General features: G+C 39.0%; 1 protein-coding gene across 2 annotated transcripts in view; it reads right to left on the bottom strand.

The window, feature by feature from the left end:
- Window positions 1-375: 375 nt before the first annotated feature.
- MSRB3 (methionine sulfoxide reductase B3) overlaps window positions 376-20,965 on the bottom strand; it is a 157,794-nt gene continuing 137,204 nt past the window's right edge. For both annotated transcript variants that reach the window (XM_068559870.1, XM_068559872.1), the window contains 2 exons: window positions 9,903-10,000; window positions 376-599 (listed from right to left, as the gene is read on the bottom strand). In XM_068559870.1, coding sequence (XP_068415971.1) covers window positions 435-599; window positions 9,903-10,000 — 263 coding nt within the window. In that variant the 3' untranslated portion in view covers window positions 376-434. The remainder of the gene's footprint in view (window positions 600-9,902; window positions 10,001-20,965) is intronic.

Raw genomic sequence — 20,965 nt, 5'->3', positions numbered from 1 at the left:
TCTTAGGTGGATCTGCACAAATGCCTCCAGGCCGTGTGTCTCAACACCCTGCCCCCACACCCCCCAACCGAGCCCTGGTCTCCGCACTGCAGAGGAGATCTTGATTTTCATGTCTGAAGACCAAGCACCTTTTGCCTATTAAGCAAGGAGAAAAAAAATCCAAAGAAGCTATGTAGTAATGCCAAATGCTACGTAAGTGGCTTGTGAAGAAGTTTCACAAAGCTACCTCTGAGGTTCACTAAAGTTACAAACAGTTCCCGATCTAGTCAATAGCAAAATGCATTGATGGCCAGGGCCTCTGTTTAAGCCAAAGAAGAAAAATATCAGTAGCATAAAATTGCTCTTCTATTTTTGAAAAAATATATCTGAGATAGATGCTCTCGAATTCGTTTTAATAAGCTGTGCATTAAGTACACTTGTTTCCATCAACTCCTCTACAGCTCCGTCTTGTCGCCCTGGGCCGGGCTGCCCCCTGCGCTGTCCCCACTGGCGCCGCTGATCTCTGCAGGTGTGAAAGACAAGGACGCAGAGTTTATGCAGTATCTTTTGCCAGTTGGACGAGGTCCGTCGTCAAAAATGTGCCCGAGGTGAGCACCGCACTGCAAGAGAAGAGCAAAATGTAAGTCAACAGCGTGTACAAAGCCAGCTTTGAGGGGAACTCACGTTCAGCAGTTTAAATGGATGACCGGCCTGTAGAGAAATGATGGAAGCCATCACGGATGATTTCTAATCTGCCTGTCAATAGCTGCAAAGATGGTTTCTGGCAGGTTTTGCACCACATGCTGAGAATAAAAGACACTAGAATTGTGCATATCAGAAATCATTTAGGAGCCACTGTATCTTCTGATCTGTGAAGCCAGCTGAAAAATGACTGCAGTAGTTTTATGAATTGAGTTGACCCTTGATCTGGACCTCTGGCACTGCTTTTGGCTTTGGATGGGTGGCTTTCAGATATGCAGAAGTCCACTGTAAAAGATACTGTTTAACTGGCCATGACGGAGGTGACGTTTGCTTTCATGGGCAGTAAAACTTAACATCAGACAAGCATTGGATGTTCTTGGAACCCAGCAAAGCAATAGCAAGACTCAACAGATTTATGTCACAGTCACCAAGACTGCAGTGGGGCAAATGGAAATGTCACTAGTCCACACAATCGGTTTTTCTGGCCTCCAACAGGTGGAGTGCCATGCGGGCTGCCTTACCTGCACAAACTGGGTCATGTGGAGAAGGAATAAGCTGTCGAGCTCATTCCATGCTACTGACTATCCAAAAAGCTGGGGAAGGAGGAGAGGCAGAGAGTTCAGACAGAGGCAGAAGGAGGGATGGTTGGTTATGATGGTGTTAAGAGAAATCCAGCCCAGAGAAAGCGTCTCCAGAAAGCCTGGCTCACTGAACAGAGCCCGCACTAACCAGTGTGCTGCTGGATTCGGCTCCAGGAGACAACAGCACAGGCCACACTTACCTGTCCCCCACCCTCCTCAGCAGGGACGGGGCTGAAGGGTATGGGGACGTTAGTGCTCCGCATTCAAACAGCCTGTGAAAACACATCGTTTGTCACGTAACAAAGAAACCAAAGCCTGGGGCAAATGACCCCCCTTCATTCATTTCACAAATATTTATGGAGCGTCTGCTACATGCCAGGCACTGTCCCAGACTCTGGAGGTACAGGCAGTAGCCTCACGGAGCTTACATTCCAGTGGGGGAGACAGACAATACAAAGGAAATAAGGGACTGCAAAGCACAGTAGGTGGAAGTAAATGCTAAGGAGCAAAACAAAACCGAAAACGAAAACCAGAAAGTGAAACAGGTTGTCAGGTTGGGGGCTGACATTTTAGGTAAGGTGGCCAGGGGTGGTTTTTCCGGGCTGGCTTTGGGATAAGAACCTGGAGGAAGTGAAGGAGCGGATATCCAGGGGAGAGCATCTCAAGCAGATGGAGGAGTCAAGACTTAGGCAAGAACGTGAGAGAAGAGACATACAGATGGTTTATTAATTCTTCTCACTGTGCTCATTTGGTGTATAAAACCCTTATACATTGCAAGGAAGGAAAATAGGAGACGATGAGAGAGAAGTGAGGGATGGTGCTCATTACAGTGGAAAGCACCAGAATCTCAGTTTCCCCATAGAAAGTGCTAAATTCAATTTTCGAGGGTTCTCTAGTTATTAATGAATAGCACAAATAGCAACTTCAACTACAGGGCACTTCCATGGTAAAAGTGCATTCTTATTTTACTGCCAACATACTGTGTCAGTTTATTAAAGAACTAAAAATGAACCCTGAACTGATTTGATCTGTTGCCTGGAAAATATGAAACAGGCCTAAAAAACAAATCTTGCATTATTTTACCGCATTTTATGCAGGTTTAGGTAATATCAAGGCTGACAGCTCAGATTGCTTTTCCTTTCTATAAACAATGGAGACCAAATTTTCAGGCATCAGCAGCTAAGATGCACCAGTAAAAATACACATGCTTACCCAATGGACACAGGAAAGCACCTATTTCTGCCTGCCAAAAGAGTCAGCGTGCAGGCCAACAGGAACTGGTGCTCTCGGTGACCAGTACGTGTGCACAATTATTGATCTCACGTGCAGCTCCGGCTCTTCAGTCACCTGGCATCTGAGAGGTGGAGTTTTCACATAAAAGCCTCAGATAGTTTTTTTGGTTTTTCTTTTTTTTTTAAATGAGAGAATACAGCTATCTGGGCAAAAATAAATGATATTGCCTTTATTAATCATCTCAAGCATATTTAGAAAACAGTTCTCTTTACCTTACTACAAAAATAAAGCATAGCAATGGTATACTTGAAGCCATTTTGTAGTATTTATTTCCCAAATCATTCATTTCCCAAATCATTGTTAAAAAATCCAAATTAGAGTAATTTAATCTGTTGGACTGAGTTGGTTATCGGCCTGCAGTTTCATTTGAATCAATGAAACTAGTGATTTCAATAAGAAAAACACAGATTCTAGATGTCCCCCATCCAGGCAAAAGAAAAAGGGAGCGGGATGAGGAAGAGAAATTATAGTGGGGAAAAGGCAACAAAAATCATTGGTAAATAAGTATATGGGTTGGTGATGGGGTAGGGAAATCCTCAGAAACGGTAATGGTCCCCTAAAAACAACAGTGATAGCTTCATCGTGCTTGCACAAGGGTGTTCTGGAAGATTCACTCCAGGCTCACATAACTGAGGGAGGAGCAAGGTGTTCATTTATATCTGTGCCACCATATACATGCCCATCCGGTTGCCTGCAAAGCTGTAAGGCCATTTGTCTGAAGGAAGCCTAACCAACACAGTACCATTTCTGCTTCCTCCCAGGAACACCTAGTCTCCCATAAAAGACCAGCACCCGGTTTCTTTTAAAAGTGCACAAGCCCTGAAGGCTCCTCCCTGAGGGGAACACCCATGGAGCCCATTCTTTCCAGCTTCTACCCCTGGCAGAAGGCTACGATGATGAATGAAAGTTGTCAGAGATGCACTGTTTCTTTAGCCACCTGAGAGCTCTGCGTCCCGGCCCCAGCCAGCTGGCAGTGTGCTGGGATCCCTCAGCACACCTGGTTGAACTGAAACAAATTGGTTGCCCGATGAAGAAATCTCTGAAACCTGCTGTTAATGATTTATTTCAGGGTACGATCTTTGGTGTGCATTTTGAAAGTTGTTTTAAAATGGTTATGTATTTCTTTCTTTTACAGGTAAAATACAAACTATGAGTGAACATTCCAGCTCTTATTCTCAGGAAGCATGAGATAAGCATTGTTCAAAAGAACTAATTTAAATTCCCATGGGAATCCTTTATCACCTAAGCCTCTCAGAAAAACTGGCAACTAAAGAACCTGTAGAGAACAAAGGGAAAGGACCCCCCTCAAAAAAAAGACAAGTGATTTACATCAAATTTAACATAATTCCTTAAAATCTGACTGCAATTCTCAATTGTGTGCATAAGAAACACAAATAGTGCATTCAACACAGTTACATATTTCTGCACTGATATATTTCCAACTGTCCTAGAAGGTTTTCTCCCAGCTATTCCTAGGATGTTTGGGGTTTTATTATTATCATTTTCTCTTAAGTGTTTGATCTACAAGATGAAGCAGTTTCAAAGCAGGGCTTTTACACTTGGGCACATGGGGCAGGATGGGAAGGAGAAAAGAGTTTTAAGAAGGAAAGCAATTTACTTTGCCAGTAGTATCCTGTTTTCTCCCCTCGTTATCAAAGACACTTGTGTGTAAGTAGGGCTCTTTTCCTCTGTGCTTGAGATATTAATCTTTTGCCAAGGAAATGATTGTGAAGTCACCAGTTTAGCATTATGATTTTACTGAAAGATCAAGAAAAAGAGGGGCTGTGAGTCTGAAATCCTATTGTAACACATGGGTATCTTTAATCATCAGCAATATATGAGTTGTCATCTGCAAAAGATTAATAAGGTTTGGGGTTTTACCAAAAACCGCTTAACTTTTTTAAAAAAATTTATTTATTTATTATTTATTTTTGGCTGCATTGGGTCTTTGCTGCTGCGCGCGGCTTTCTCTAGTTGCGGTGAGCAGGGGCTACTCTTCGTTGCGGTGCGCAGGTTTCTTATTCAGTGGCTTCTCTTGTTGTGGAGCATGGGCTCTAGGCGCACGAGCTTCAGTAGTTGTGGCACACAGGCTCAGTAGTTGTGGCTCGTGGGCTCTAGAGCGCAGGCTCAGTAGTTGTGGCGCACGGGCTTAGTTGCTCCGCGGCATGTGGGATCTTCTTGGACCAGGGCTCAAACCAGTGTCCGCTGCACTGGCAGGCGGATTCTTAACCACTCCGCCACCAGGGAAGCCCAAAAACTGCTTAACTCTTGAAGAGTACTTTGTATTGGTGGATATTTACCTTTCTGTTGATTTGGCTGACTTAGAACAAATTAATAATGATCTAAAACAAACTTAAGGGACTCTACCATAGATTCAAGCAGTAATAGCTACAGTCATAAATAGAGTCCAGCTTGGGTAAACTCAGGATTCTTCCTCAAAGATTATTACAAAAAGTTAAGTGATTTATTGGTCTCCCATTTGCTGCAGATGTAGAATTTTGGTCAAAAGGAAGAATTCCCCAAGTATTTCCAGGAGAGACTTACTTCGCTGAACTACAGCTTAAACCATGCAAATTTTACCTCTTTGCACTGAATTTAAATTCCTGACAGTGTTGCCTAGCAGGCTGGGGTTGGAGGATTAGGAAGAAGCTGTCAAGCAATTACTCACAGTAGTCAGTGAAAGTGGAATAGAAGCAATATATTTTATCGCTAACTAAAAATGTGAATTAAACGAAATTAAGAAAAATTCTTTATAACTGAAAATTGTTAGGAAATTGCTACAGCCAGGGGGAAGATACATACGCCCACCAAAGTGGGCAAATTTAAGATAAAGGTCCTCTTTGGAGGAGACAACTGGAATATAATTCCTCAACTCAGTAGGTAGAACAGTAAAAGAAAACAAATATAGTTGCAACAAAAATCAGAATGCAGCAGGGTAACCAATCTCCTCCACAAGCAGGAATCCTGAGGAAGACAGTGAAGAATGTCTACTACCCTTGCTTGTTCTCTGTGCTGTTAACTTAAAGATCAGGCACTGAGCTAGGCTCCTTACACAGCACTTCTTTTAGAAGGACCTGACTGCAATATTTCTCTGAAAAATGATTACAGTACTAAATAAATCTTAACTTTCTCAATAAAAATTTTACTACAGTATTACTACCTAAGAAGTCACTGGAGAGAACAAACGTATGGATACCAAGGGGGAAAAGGGGTGGGGGGATGGGATGAATTGGGAGATTGGGATTGACATATACACACTATTGATACTATGTATAAAATAGATAACTAATGAGAACCTACTGTAGAGCACAGGGAACTCTACTCAATGCTCTGTGGTGACCTAAATGAGAAGGAAATCCAAAAAAGAGGGGATAGATGTATACACATAGCTGATTCACTTTGCTGCACAGTAAACTAACACAACATTGCAAAGCAACTATACTCCAATAAAAAAATTTAAAAAAAAAAAAGGGCTTCCCTGTTGGTTCAGTGGTTAAGAATCTGCCTGCCAACGCAGGGGTCACAGGTTCGAGCCCTGGTCCGGGAAGATCCCACATGCCGCAGAGCAACTAAGCCCACGAGCCACAACTACTGAGCCTGCGCTCCAGAGCTCGCGAGCCACAACTACCGAGCCCACGTGCCACAACTACTGAAGCCTGCACGTCTAGAGCCCATGCTCCACAGCAAGAGAAGCCACCGCAATGAGAAGCCCGCGCACTGCAATGAAGAGTAGTCCCCATTCCCGCAACTAGAGAAAGCCCATGCGCAGCAACGAAGACCCAACTCAGCCAAAGATAAATAAATAAAATTAAAAAAAAAAAAGAAGAAGTCGTCACTGGACACAAGGAAAAACTACAATGTAGTATAATGAGGTGGTAGGTACGGCTCCCAATGTGTTTACAATTCTTACCCAAATATGAGGCCTAATTCACTGCCTGGTGTGATCCATATCACGATGAAGAAGAAGGGGCAGGGGAGGAGGAGGAGAAGGGAGGATGGGGGGAGGGGAGAAGGAGAAGGAGAAGAATCCTAAGTACTAAAGCAAGAATTAGAGACCAATACACCAAAAAAAAAAAATTGCCATATTGCCAGGCAAGCAGGTTGAGTCTACCGGTTTCATCCACAGAAGCTCAGTTTATTTGTGTAAGTTGGCAGTAAAAGGGTCTACGTGTTTACATGCTCCATCTTTACCATAAGGAAAGAAGCATTCCACATACCATGTCCAACTGAGAATGTCTCTAAGATACTGAAAACATCTAATAGATTCTTTATAACACAAACCCCTTCCGTGCAATGCAGTCCAGAGAAAGGACAAACCATGTGAATTCAAAATACGACAGAATTTTCGAAAGAGGAGAAGCAAACCAGACAATTTTGCCATACCATGTCACCATCCAAAAGTTTAAAAGGAAAAAAAAAAAAAAGATGGGAGAAGTTGCAAGTAGGAGAAGAGACTACCTAAACTGAAAGAATAGAAGGTAAAAGAAGATAAACTGATAATGAAAAATAGTGTTAAGGGTGAGAAACTAGGAAGTAAGATACAAGTGGTTACTCTAGTATGGAAACCATTAAATCAGTCTTTTTCCCCTCGAGTCAAGATAAAAAGGATGAATGAGAAAATGGACAAGAGAAAACTAAAGAAAAATGTAATACAAGAGGAAAATAAATGTCTGTGTCAAACACAAATTAGAAGACAAAGAAACTGAAAGGAAAGACACCCAGCACACTTTAGCTTAGTAAGCTCTTAGCGTACTGTGGGGCAGACAGGCCCACTCTGTCCACACAGGAAAGAGTCCAGCAAACATATTCTTTGGGGCTGGAACCCAATTATTTTCTACGTGGTACTTACTTCTCAAAGCATGCATTTTTACACATGCATTAATGGAACAAATTTCCCTCTCTCTTCTCTTTAAATTTAAGAAAGAAATGGAACAAATATCCCTCCCTCTTCTCTTTAAATTTAAGACTTTTATTTAAGAAAGGGTCACTTTCTAATGTGAGAAATAAAGGTGGTGGAAAAAGAAGCTGAAATGGAGTAGGTCAGTCAGTGTTAGTTCTTCACCCAACTGTTAGGAAAGGACCAAAGAATAGTAACAGTCACCTAGGCCTTTAACCAAAGGGCTGAGAGCTATGCTTGGGTCAGCTTGGTATCTGTTATGAGTGTTGCCTAATTTGGGCACAGTCTGTGGGTTTCATTCCTCTGGTCACTGTAGGACATCTTCCTAATGGTCTTGTCTTGACTCCTACTGGTGTTACCTCAGTGGCTGGCACAGGGAAAGGAGGAAGTATATTCTAACTGTGAATTATAAGAATTAGTCACAAAGACATCAGAGTAGGGCCTGAAGGAAAGGTATTATCTTATGCCCCACTTTTTCTGTCCCTTTTTTATTTGATTTTCATAGAACTCAATGTTTGAAAGTGGGTTCTGAGTGAAAAGGAAAGTAGCAGTCATAGAACAGCCTTTAAGGCAGCTTAAAAAAAGAAAGAAAAAAACAACCATTAGCCTTGAGAGGTTTACTAAGTACTATGTACCTAAGTTACAAATTACTGTGTACCATCCAACCTCACTTTTTTGTCAAGTATTTTAGATTCCTGGGTAGATATTCACAATTTGCTTCTGTGGCAGTTATAACAAAAATCAATAAAAATTTAATTGAATCCAAAACTGAATTGAATTTAACTGCTGAGGAATCAGAGGATTTGGGTTTTGTTTTTTTTTTTCTTATTTCAATATGACTCTTTGTGGTACATGTATCTATCTATCTACCTACCTACCTCCCCTCTATCTACTTATTTATCCAACTGAGCACCATAGAGAGCTCTGGAGCTAACTGCCCAAATTCAAGTCTCAGTTCAATCTACGAATCTCTACACAAGTGTAATCGCACTCCTTGTGCCTCCGTTTTCTCAAGTGTAAAATGAGAGAGAATAACATTATCTAGTCATAAGGTTATTGTGAACATTTACCAGGGGAGTTTTTGAGAATGTTGACGTTCAGGCCTCACCCAAACCAATTAAATTAGAATCTCTGGGGGTGAGACCCAGGATCAAAAAGTACCACTATCTTGCTCAGACTCAGATCTGAGAAACAAGACTGAACTGACAATGTGACTTGGATAAAATATAAAGCCTGCTTTTCAAGGGAGAGAGTGGTCCTCATACTTAGAAGACAGTTAACTTGCTAGCCTTAGTTTAAAAAAATAAAACAGGAATTCATCAGGTGGTTAGGTTCAAACCAATCTCCTTCCCTACTTGGTAGTAAATATGCTACCTGCTCCCTAAAACTCACATGCCTGATGAAGGGGGTTAACGGTCAGGTGGAAGAATGCTGAGGGAGGCCCACAGGGCAATCCCTTTGCTATCACAGCTGCCTGATTGTGCCTCCTCTACCTCTGATATGTACTGTACAAGAGACAGCCCCCAACAAAACACTCTGTAGTATCAATGAGTTCCAGTGCCACAACACTCAGACTTTATATTTCACGTATTTAAAGCAAATTAGAGCAGGACTACCTACTCTAGAATAAAATGTGCAGTTGCCCTAGTTCTAGAGAACTAGAAGAGACTATCTAATGTGCAGTTGCTCTAGAACTAGAAGGTTCTGGCTATGTCTCGGGGCTTAAGCACAAAGCCCCCAAAAGTTCAAATTTCTTGATCGGGATGACAGATTAACTATATTTTTGCCTTCTCCTCGACACACGTTCATTTTCCCCCTTAGATCCAGCACTAATTCGGTCAGAGCAGGGTGGAAGGAACTAACTAGAACATCCTTGGAAATGAGGATAGGCCTATTCCTAGGAGAAGTAGAGAAGGAATTACCTTATCACACATTCTCTCTCTGCCCTCACACAGCCCACCACTGAACTTCCTCTTCCTTCTGCTGTTCTCCAACCTCCCTCCTCACATCCACCCAAGGAGAGCTGTTTCTGGGGTCTTTGTTGACCAGGTTGGGATCATTACCATTAGAGGTATTATAACTGAACAATGAGTGCACAGAACTGCAGGGAGAGGGGGATTATGTAAACAGATTATGTGAGGCCATGTGATGAAATCTTCACATGCCCTAAGAATGGCCCATTCCCCACTGTATTAAGTCAATTGAAGATGATTTTTCCTACCAATGATTTTGTTTAATAGTGTTGAAGCCAATGACTGACATTTAATTGGACTTGCTAAACTCCTCAAGACTGAGATGTCATTAGGACTTGATAGAGACTTCATTGTGTTTGTCCCTTTTGTGATGGGTCACTTGGCCTTAGTTGCTATATTTAGTACAACCAGGAGTCTTGAAAGTGCTTGCAATGCAGAGTGAGCAGCATTTTGGATTTTCAGGTGGGATTAACTGACCTGAGAGCAGCTGGTTTCCACCCTGTGCATCCCATAGGAAAAGTCATCTGTGAATGTGACTGCATCAGAACTGATCACATCGTGGAATGAAGGCCAACCTGGGACAGAGCAAGCACAAGAACCAAAACAGAGGAGAGAGAGACACATCCTTGGGTTAGAATGCAATTTTAAAAGAAATACTAAGCATAGAATGGAAATCTTTAGTATATGAATCATGCTTAACTTTTTCAACCTGAAAAAAAAAAAGGTCGAAGACTCAAGGTTAATATATTTTGCAAGAATGCAACTATTTTTTTAAGAATAACCTTTTCCTCACATTCAGATTACAGTTGCATTGGGATTTTATGTTTCATGAGACTCTCTTAGACCTTCCAGTAGTTTTTTTAGCACATCCCTGAACTTATAAAGCTCTCTATCACCATTTCCTCTTCTCTCTCTTATCTTCAGAGTCACTGGGCATGGTCCTGAAGCACTGTGAGTTTTACAGTGTGATGTTTTCCAAAACACAATCCAACTGATCTGGCTGTTAACTTTTCAACTATTCCATGCTTCTTTAGGAACCATGTTTTTTTAGTACTCAGTTTGGATGGTTAAAATATATATTTTTTAATTCTGTTTTTTCCATCTTAATCTAATTTCTCAGGATAGGGGTTATCTGGAAAGCATAGGTTCTATCTATTGATGGGCAAGAGGCTTGCTTGCTTCATAGGAGAGTCACAGAGCAGTGTTCCTCAGGCATCTCTGGGCCTTCTCTCAAATAGCATCTTGTTCCAATTTTCATTTAGTCTAGTGATTTTTTAAATATGCACATGGCTTTAAGAAACTCAGTGGTAAGTAGACCATAAGATTGTACACATGTTTATGGGGGTACAGTCAGGTTTTATGTTCAGTGCTTATGGGCATGTTTTTCCATGTTTCCAGAAAATATGTCTGGAGTTACTGAGTTGAAGCCTGTATCCTCAAAATGATGAAAGAGGTGCAGTGTTGCTGAATTGCTTGTGCAATTTTTTTCCTTTTTCAGAAGCCAAATTTTTCCTATAGAAAGGAGGAAGCCCTTTAAAAACTGAGTGCCTTGTGTTAATACACCTTTTGAAAGAAAACAGAATGCAAATTTCAACAATATGATTTCCAGTTTCAAACAAAACAAATTAGCTCAGGCCAAGTTTTTATACTAAACTCCCCCAAGCTCCCCATCCCCCTGTTATGCAACAACATTGCTTTGGTAGTGCTAGATTTAACACCCAGAGTTTAAACACTTTCCAATTCTTTGATTTGACTTCGAGATTGCTACAAATCACCAGGAAAACCTTAACTCTGTCAATATAAGATAATATTCCACAAAACTTAATTATGCTAAGAAACATCACTATCCTTAAGAAAACTTGTTTCTCCCCATTTTCTAAATCCCAAAGAGAATCTGAATATATTCTGGCCTATAGTATTTGGTTTTTAATGATTACTTGATACATTTAGGTGCTCTTCTTTGTTCAATGACAGAAGTACCCATTGATAAAGAGAAATTTAGTGGTGATGCTTCAAGACATTGAAAAATAATTTATCTATGAAAAGAAAGAGAACATTCTGTTTCTGTTTTTGTTTTTTAAACCTCCCATGTCTTAACTCATTTGATTACAGTTTATAGCAACTAATATTATGACGGGACATATCTGATTCAGCAGTAAACAGGTAAAGAGTTAGGAGTTTTTGTTTTTATTTTAAATTTACCATAAAGCTACCTCCCTCCCTCCACCACATCCACATTTTCCTATTTCTAGAATTTAAAATAGGTACGGAGAAATATATATGTATTTCCCATGCTACCTCTGCATCTTAGGTATACTTATCTTGTTCTATTCATCACACTAGATTTGTGATTTGTTTTCACGCTTTCTCCCTGCTTAGCTGGTAAGCATTTTGAAGGCACTAACCTGAGTATACTCACAGCCTGCCATGGTGTACAGCACAAAGGCACAGCTGAAATGTTTATTAAACGGATTTTCAACTAACCTTAAATAAGAAAGTGGGATGAATAATGACAGTACACCACAGAGTCCCATAGAAGAAGGAAAGAATATAATCATACTCCTTCTTTACAAGACCAGATTAAGGAATATCAATGCTAATTTCTCACTGGACTTTCTGTTTTGGCTCATTTACTATAATTAAGGCTCTCTATGTAGGTGAAATAACCTTATTATTTATTTGAGGTAGTAAAAACACGTGACGATCATCTAGGTCACTCACTTTACCGGGTTTTTTGGGGAGAGGGATGGGGGAGCAGAAGGGCAAGTTATTGCCAATGTTACTCAGGCAGGAAGTGGCAGAGCCAAAAACAGAATCTGAGTATTCTGACTTAGTCTAGGGCTCTCTTCTTATGTTCCACTTTTTTCCTCAGTGAAAGGCTGAGAGGTCAATCATTTGAACACTCCGGCAGGAAGGAAGCTGAAGGTTTTAAGAAATATGTTTACTGCCAGTCTGGATTAGTTGATAGATACACTGTTGCACTTAAGAGCTTCTAGGTGGAAGCCCGATAATGAATGTACGGGACAATACCTATTCTCTCACTTCTAAAGACCAAACTGTTCAAAGGAAAGTCCAAGAGTAATGATATAAATCATGTAATCTAGCTTGGGATATAGACAAGTTTTTTATTCATTTATCTAAAACAGCCAGGAAGACTTAGAAGCACACCCTTAGGCAATAATATTGAGAAAACTGTCAATTCTATTTGGGGTTTCTTAATTCTAATTCCTTCCGAATAATTGTGAATCACTGCCTACTAAAGATTTTGGGGAGGGAAAGGAACTGCTTTCAAATGAGCTATGAAACCATACAGCTATACATTTTGCCTCCATGAATTAAATATTTATAGAATTTTCCAGAAGACTACATTCAAGAGTTGAGCAGGGTGATGTGGAGTGACATGGAGTAAATGTTCTCAAAAGATTTCAATGTTTCTGAGAAAACGGTTGACACTTGAATAGTTTACTTGTGGTTTACCATGGTGCTATTTAAACACTGGAAGAGACACTAAACATCCCAAAGTTCAGTGTCCCTTTGCACTGTAGAAGGAATACAGTTTTCAAGATGGAATATTGGATATGTCACCCACGTCTTAATTGGTGGAGATCGACAAGGAGAGCCATGTTGAAGTCCATAACCTCCTGTATGGAACACATTTCAAAAGAGAATCATGGTCAACTTCATCAATAAGGTTAACAAAGGAGAATGCTGAGTTCTTTTGCTACATCTCTCAGAAAAAGAGAAGCTCTATAGAAAGAGAATCCATCGGAAAGGTAAGTCCTATTGACAATCAAACTAAGAAGGACCTTTACCCAAGAATAAATTGTCTTATGACAGAGAAGCCACAGTGATGACAGCACTTTGAGAGCGGAATTCCCTCATCATGTGAAAGTATTTAAAGGAGGAACTCTTCACTGCTGTAAAAATCCTCAAAGGAAACCCTGCCCCCACTCCTAATAATAAGGAAAGTGCTTCAAGGGGTGATAGGCAAAGACTTGAAGCAATCTGGGTCTTGTTGAGAAAATTATCTTGAGCAAAGTTGGGGGGAGGGGATGTGTTTTTGTCAGTTTTGACTTTAAAGAAAGATCATCCATCCTCCTTTCTCTAGGATTTCCCTTTTGGTCTTCTCATCTAACAAAACAGTATTTGTTTTGGATGTATTCCATACACTTTTTAAAAGAAAAGTCATGTGAAAACCTGTATAAACAGGGTTGACTCACCCTACCCCCAGTGCCTCCCTTTGCTTCTATTTGAAGAGGTTGGATATGGGCTGATTATCATTTTATTTCCAAGAACATAAACTGTACCTTTTAGATATTAGTCTATTATTATCAAGAATATCTTATAGTCTATGTTTTTGTTATTTCACATGCAGAACTATAACAACACAAACTAGAGAAGATGACACAACCAACGTACAAGAAAGCAAGTAAATTACTATCTAATTAAAACATTTAATTCTAATATTAGCAGAGTTCTCTAGAAAATGTTATCTTTCTCAATGCCTTTTTGTCTCCTTTTTCCAAAAACTTCCCTCAACTCTGGAGGGTGGCTGTTAAAGAATATTTCTGATTTTAAGAGCTTAGTTTAAGAGCTTAGCTTACTTTAAAAACAAATAAAATATTATCTTTTTTTCAACCAGAACTTGAAATCTGAATCTAATACTTCTTGATACTATTACGATCCCCTTGGCACCACTGGACAATATTCTGTTTAGGGACCTTGGCTACAACTACTACATAAACATAGTGATATATAATTTATCTATTTTAATACTAAGTCTTTCTTTTTTCTATTAATTTAAAGGCACACAATTGAAGAACCATTTTCACAGGTTAATACATCTTGTCTCTGCTAAATTTTAAACTCATTTTTTCACCTTATAAAGATGGAAGGAGTAGATGAGTTATTGTGTAGATAGATTGTAATATTGGCTTGTCATATATAGTTTTCTTTGTCACATTTCCTTGACTTTCAGGTAAGCAATGAATGAGTTTATCTGTTTATTGCACACCTGATTTTGACAAGAGTTTTGTATTTTTAGCTCTTAGGTTGGGATTAGTCATCGCATATATATATGCAGAAATATGATCTAAACTAAACTTTTAACAACTCTTAAATTGGAAAAAAATATAATTGTGTGAGATTTTATTTACTCAGACCAGTTTTTGTATACATTGTATTAAACCACCAAATGTATCTGAATGCTTGACGATGGAGAAATAGGCTTCCAGTATCGTCTGGAAGTGTTATAATGATTATAACTCTTACTGAGCTCATGAACCTAAAATTAGAGAATCTTAAGAATCCTAGGAGTTGGAAGGGAATGTAGAAATCATCTGGCCTGATGTAAAGTCTCCCTTCAACATCTCTGGCACAAAATCATCTGTGATCTGCTTGAATATGTCCGAACAGAAGTGAACTCACTAATTCACAAGAAGGCTATTCCATTTTTGAAGAGTTCAAGTTGTTAGAAATCTGTCTCGGGCTTCCCTGGTGGCGCAGTGGTTGAGAATCCGCCTGCCAATGCAGGGAACACGGGTTCGAGCCCTGGTCCGGGAAGATCCCACATGCCGCGGAGCAACTAATCCGTGCGCCACAACTACTGAGCCTGCGTTCTAGAGCCCGTGTGCCACAACTACTGAGCCCGTGCTCCACAACAAGAGAAGCCACTGCTCGCTGCAACTAGAGAAAGCCCACGCACAGCAATGAAGACCCAATGCAGCCAAAGATAAATAAATAAATAAATATTTGTTTAAAAAAGAACAATCTGTCTCCCTCTAATTTTTGCCCTTTGGACTTACCCTCTAAAAATGATATGGAATAAATTTAAAGTATCTTTCAAAAAAATATCCTATATTCAATAAACAGGTTCTCCTCTCTAAGAATTCTCATCTTTAAATAGCAAATAACTACAGGTACTACACCTAATGCCGACAAGTTGGAATACGACAGTTCTGCTTCAATTTTATCCAACCATCAGGCCAAATTAATCTGCATACATAACTTGGTATATGTGGTATATGCTGGTATAATGTGAAGCAAATCTGAACATAAGAGTAAGAGATTAACAGTAGATCCTTGGTGCTTGCTACCACCTACACTAGAATGGATTTTTTTAGATTGCAGTAGAAGGAATTATTCCTTCTCACTCATAATGTAGCTTAATAAAGCTGCTCTGAGTCTACTTGAACCCAGAATTTTATAGTGACACAGCTCTCCAAAAGTAGCATTGTGTTCATAAATTTAAAATGTTCCACTCCAACTGCCTCTTGAGAAAAACTTCCTCAGCTCTCTATACCAGGCTTTTCCTCCTTCCTCTCAAAAATCTTCAAAACAAGTTGTTAAAGCTAACAACAGATTATAAATAAGTTGAAGCCAATTCCATCTGTACCACGTCTAGGAAAAGTGGCCCTCATTCCCTCACTCTTAATTTAACAAGGACTGCTACACAGCTTCCCCTTACCCTACACCCTCCCTCAACCCCCAGATAAAAATAGCCCCAGTAAATTGGCTACATGACCCATCAGTAAAACATAGCAGAAACGACACATGACCAAAAATTCATTTAATTGAAATGTAATTACAAATATTTTGTTGTCTTCAAATGCAAAATAAGTTTGAGCACAACAAATGCCACTTGGGCTTGAGTGATGGTTTAATAATGATGATATATGTTTGAGCACGGTTTTGGTGAGACAAGCTGGAGACTTACAGATCTATAATTTTGTGCGGATAGCAATTCTCACAGCTCTATAATTCTAGGACCCTACTTCAAAATTTGTAGCTTTTAGTTTCTCTGAAGCCAGAATATGTTAACCTCACTGACTGATATTTACTTTATTAGCTATCTCAAGCCAAATAATAAAACTCTCTGTGAAGACCCCCTGCTAACACGAATTGTTTGAAGCTTAGAGCTCTGATTCTTGCCGTTATTCACTTCAGTTGACACTTCAAGTATAACTTTTATCTCATTTTTAAAAGGATGATTCTCTATTCCCCCTCAAAGACCCAAAAGTTTAAGTAATAACCAAATACATGCATGTAGTAGAAAATCAAACAGTGCAAGATGACTCAGTGAAATGTTCCCTTTCAATTCTCCCCACCTTGTAGACAACCATGTTTAATAGTTTTCCATTTATTTCTAAAAAATATGCATATGCTGCTGTCTCTTGATTCCTTCATTTAAATCTGTGCTGTCCAATACAGTAGCTACCAGCCACATGTCACAATTTAAATTTAAATTAATTAAAATTAAATAAAATATAAATTTCAGTTTCTTAGTCATACTCACCACAGTCCAAGTTCTCAACAGTTACATGTAGTTAATAGGGACGATATTGGACAACACAGATAACAGATGTAGAATATTTCCACCATTATTTTCCCCAGATATAAAACATTTCCAACATTGGATAGGGCTGTTTATAAACTATAAATTGATTCTTTCTTGTGAGTGATGAAGATTTAGCATTCATACTTACACTGTCTCCCCTCCCTTCCCCTTTCCAATTTTTGAATAGTAATTTTCTTCTAAAACCTTGTTTGGTAACATCTGCCTCTTGAACTAGAATGTAAGTTCAATAAGAGCAGGGAGTTTGTTTTGTTCATCACTGTATTGCCAATCATCTAAAATAGTGCCTTTGACATAAGAGATGTTGTAAAGAACTGTCTAATGGTTGAATGAATGCATGACTATCCTACAGCTTAATATCGTTTGACTCTCCTTAGTGCCCTGATTCCCCCTCCACCTACTCTTTCCCACCATTCCAATGCCTAATCTTAATTAAGTCTTCTATGCTTTTCTAGAGATTGATTCTGAGAGTTGAAAACTAGTGAACAGCCTTTATATTATTATGGCTATATATATGTTGTTTACTGCAGAGCTAAAGAGTGCTGGGATTATATCTCCTTCTCCAACGGTCCAATTATCAGAATCTCAGGCTGCCTAAAATCAAACATTTTCCTATTTATGACAAAAATAAAACCATTGGTTTTGTCAAACATTCTCCCTATGCTTCATTCAGCTTTAATAAGCAGTACCTCAAATAAAAATGATACTTAAGGCAAGGAGTTTAGAATATATATAAAAATTAGCATAAATCTATAGACCCTAAAAATCCATGAAGATAATAAATGTTAATAAAATTTAAGCACAGTGTACTATTCAAACACTGATTTTATTTTGGTTACTAGTTACCTTGCTTTTCTATCTTGTTGTCAAGTAACCCAGTAGCTCTAAATGGCAGTGGCACTGTTGCCAGGGATATTTTGAATGGCATGATGATGGGGGAATCACCTAAAGGCTTTTAAGCAGACTAGTAACATGATCAGATTTGTGTTTTAGGAAGATGGCTCTGGAAGCAGGCTGGAGGGTGACGGATAAGAGGGCGGATGAAAGCAGGTCTATCAGATGAAGCCTATGTACAGGAACAGAAGTTTCGAAGCTGTAAATGAAGACGATTGCAATGGGATTGGGGAGCAGGGGAAAGACTGTGGAGAGATGAAGAGAGCATAATTCAGATTGTGGTGACTGTGGTACCTGTGGGGGAGCAAAGGGGAAGGGCAGGGTGAGACTATGACTAGGTGTCCAGCTTGTATGACCAGCTGGATCATGCTCGTCATACGTGTTTTCAGGGAAAATAACAAAATCAGTCTAGTGTGGAACTATCTAGGAGGCAGAGAGACATGTGGGCTCAGAAGGGAGACCCTGGCTAAAGATACAGATGTGAAAGTCAGCAGAACACAGAAGACAGTAAGGTTATGGACGAGGATCAGTAGAAGGCAGTGGAGAATCAGACGGGTATTTAAAAGGTGAGCTGAAGAATGAGTCGGCAAAGGAAAATAGAAGAGGGCGTTCCAAGAAATAGGAAGAGGACAAGGGAACCAGGACAGGGTCAGACAATAGAGAGAAAACCATTTAAGGTTGGCAGGCAGACAGCAGTGACATAATCTACAGAAAGAACAAGTCAAGTAAAATCTGAGAAGAGATTGCCGAATTCAACAATTAGGAGGTCTGAGGAACTTTAGGAAGAACCTTTTCAATGTGATGATGACAGAAGCGGAACTCTGTTGGGTTGAAGAGCATGTGTGAAGCGGAGGGAGTGAACAAAGACTTGCTCTTTACAAAGCCTGGCAGGGAAGGAAGGAAAGCCAGGTTGATGGCTAGCGGAGAGCATAATGATGTTTATGTTAAAATATTTGGGTTCTGGGGGGTCCCTCCTACCAATCCCACCTTTCTGTTTTCTAAAGTGTTTAAAATGTTACACTATTACTTTTCTAATGGAGTTTTTGCAATAAAATGAGTGATATGAAAAATACTTAGACATGCTAAGAAATCTTAAGCATTACTCAAATGCTCCTTAGCTTACCGTATAGAAACTATATTTGAAGAAAGACCAGAAGACTAAAATAAGATTCCATCCCTAGAATCTTCTTTATCTTTAGTTTACTTTTAAGTTGTTTGTTGTTGTTTTGTTCCTAATATCTTTTGGTCTACCAAACTGAGAGTGATGAGTTTAAGTTTTGAATGACCATGGCAATCTGTCCTGCTTTTTGGCACAAAGTAGGTGCTCACTAAACATGGATGAATAAATGAATCCAGAGCTTTAATTCTAGGTCAGGTTCTACTGTCAAACATGTTCACAGCACCCAGTACATTTTCTTCAAAGCATGTATCATGGTTTGTGATTATTTATTTATGTGGGTAGTTTTTGATTAATGTCTGCTTCTTTTACTAAGTTCCATGTGACCATGATTGCTTTCTTTACTATTATATCCTCAACACCTAGCTCATGGAAATATTTGTTGAATGAATTAATAAAGAAAATATCATAATTCATTATTTAACAACAAAATTGGACTGAATTAAAAGATTATCACTTAGTTTGGACCTGCCTATCACTAGGCTGATCAAAAAAAAAAAAAGTAGATGAAGAATTTCTTCTATTTTGCTTCAGGCAATTTTTTACAAATATCAAATTTCATACAATATGATTATTTTCCTGCCTATCAAAAATAGCACATTTATTCAAACTGATTATTAATAATTTCATATGTAGAAGCCACATAGCCTTGTCACCCATAAGGATTTCAGGCATTTGCATTTGTGAAGGACAACATGACTAAAAACTGTCAAGAACACTGAGGTGTCCTTTGGGCAGTGTGAACATCTGGTATCTATTCTCTTTGGAGATTAATAATGTAGCTGCACTGCAGCAGGCTTTACTAATTCCCTTGAGCCTTGCACAGCATTTTTAAATGGTTCCAAACACACAAGATCTCTAATTGGTGTGGATTTCATCCACAGTTTTCTTACAGTCTCAAAATATCTCATAAACTCCTAAGCAGGAATTGACAGAGGAAAGCTTCCCTATTTCCCTTTGTGGAGGCAGCTGTTAATTTTTTTCAGGTTCAATAAAATTACTGAACTCAAACTGCTTCAACCAAAAAACCAGGGAGAGGGACTTTATTTTCCCTGGCCTGAACACTGTCTCTTGCTACTTTAAATCACAGTTAATATTTTAAAAAATATATCTTACACATAAGTCAGTTGTAGACCTTTAGCATCAAAGGATCTGAGCAATATCACATGTAGCAGCCTGACCTTTAGCCATAATTTCTAAGTGCCATTAAAAAATGTCTCTCAAACTGGTTTTAAACTTAGTGTTGACCTAGTAACCTTGACCCAAAAACATTCAACTTTAGATAATTATTTTATTTTGCTTCCAAAAGCTCTTCAGTCCAGTGAGGCATCCATTAGGAAGCCTCACAAAGAGTTTAGAGTTGTCTTAGAATTTTTTAGCTGCATCAAACAGGAAGATGGTGATTTGGGTTGCTTGCTGAGTGAAGATTATTTACTGTGCTTAACTGACCTTAAGAATTCCAGGAGGGATACAGAATGGGGAAATTCAAAGAAATACAGATTTTATTCTCAGCGACATGCAATCCAGACTATAAGTGACATAATGTTCCATTCAACTGCAGTCCTGAATTGGGTCTATTCACTACATAGCATCTTTTGGGACTATCACTCACAGTCTTTAGTTGGGCACCTATCAAAAATTTCAGAATATTTCCTCTCAAATATATATGTGCCTGATAAAAATGGAAGATTATTTCTAAGAGGGAGTTAGGTCTTGAAATTCTTTTTTTTTTCTAAATTTTCTCCTGATATTTTTCTCTAACTAAACTCTCTCTAAACTTCTGAATAGGCTTTAGATCTTTATTCTATTATAAACTTTTAGTAACCACAATATGAAATAAAATATTTCCTTGTTTTCATAAATATACGATCCTTTACTGCATCACCTTTTTATGACACGTCAAAACTTAGTTCACCTACTACAATTTAAATTTCTGACCACCCATCTTGAAAAAGTATTTTGAAACAGATTGCTCAAAAAAGCTATTAAGCACAAATAGTCTTGAACAAAATGATAACTTAGAGTTGTTTACATGACAAAAGATGTTTTTTCCTTTGTAGCAGACACATGGCAAAATTGAAGCAATTTATCAAACACTGTACATTCCCTAATATA

The sequence above is a fragment of the Eschrichtius robustus genome, chromosome 13, assembly GCF_028021215.1.
Source record: "Eschrichtius robustus isolate mEscRob2 chromosome 13, mEscRob2.pri, whole genome shotgun sequence".
Lineage (NCBI taxonomy): Eukaryota > Metazoa > Chordata > Mammalia > Artiodactyla > Eschrichtiidae > Eschrichtius > Eschrichtius robustus.
Note: the sequence above shows the minus strand (reverse complement) of the source record. Positions and strands in the feature narration are given on the sequence as shown.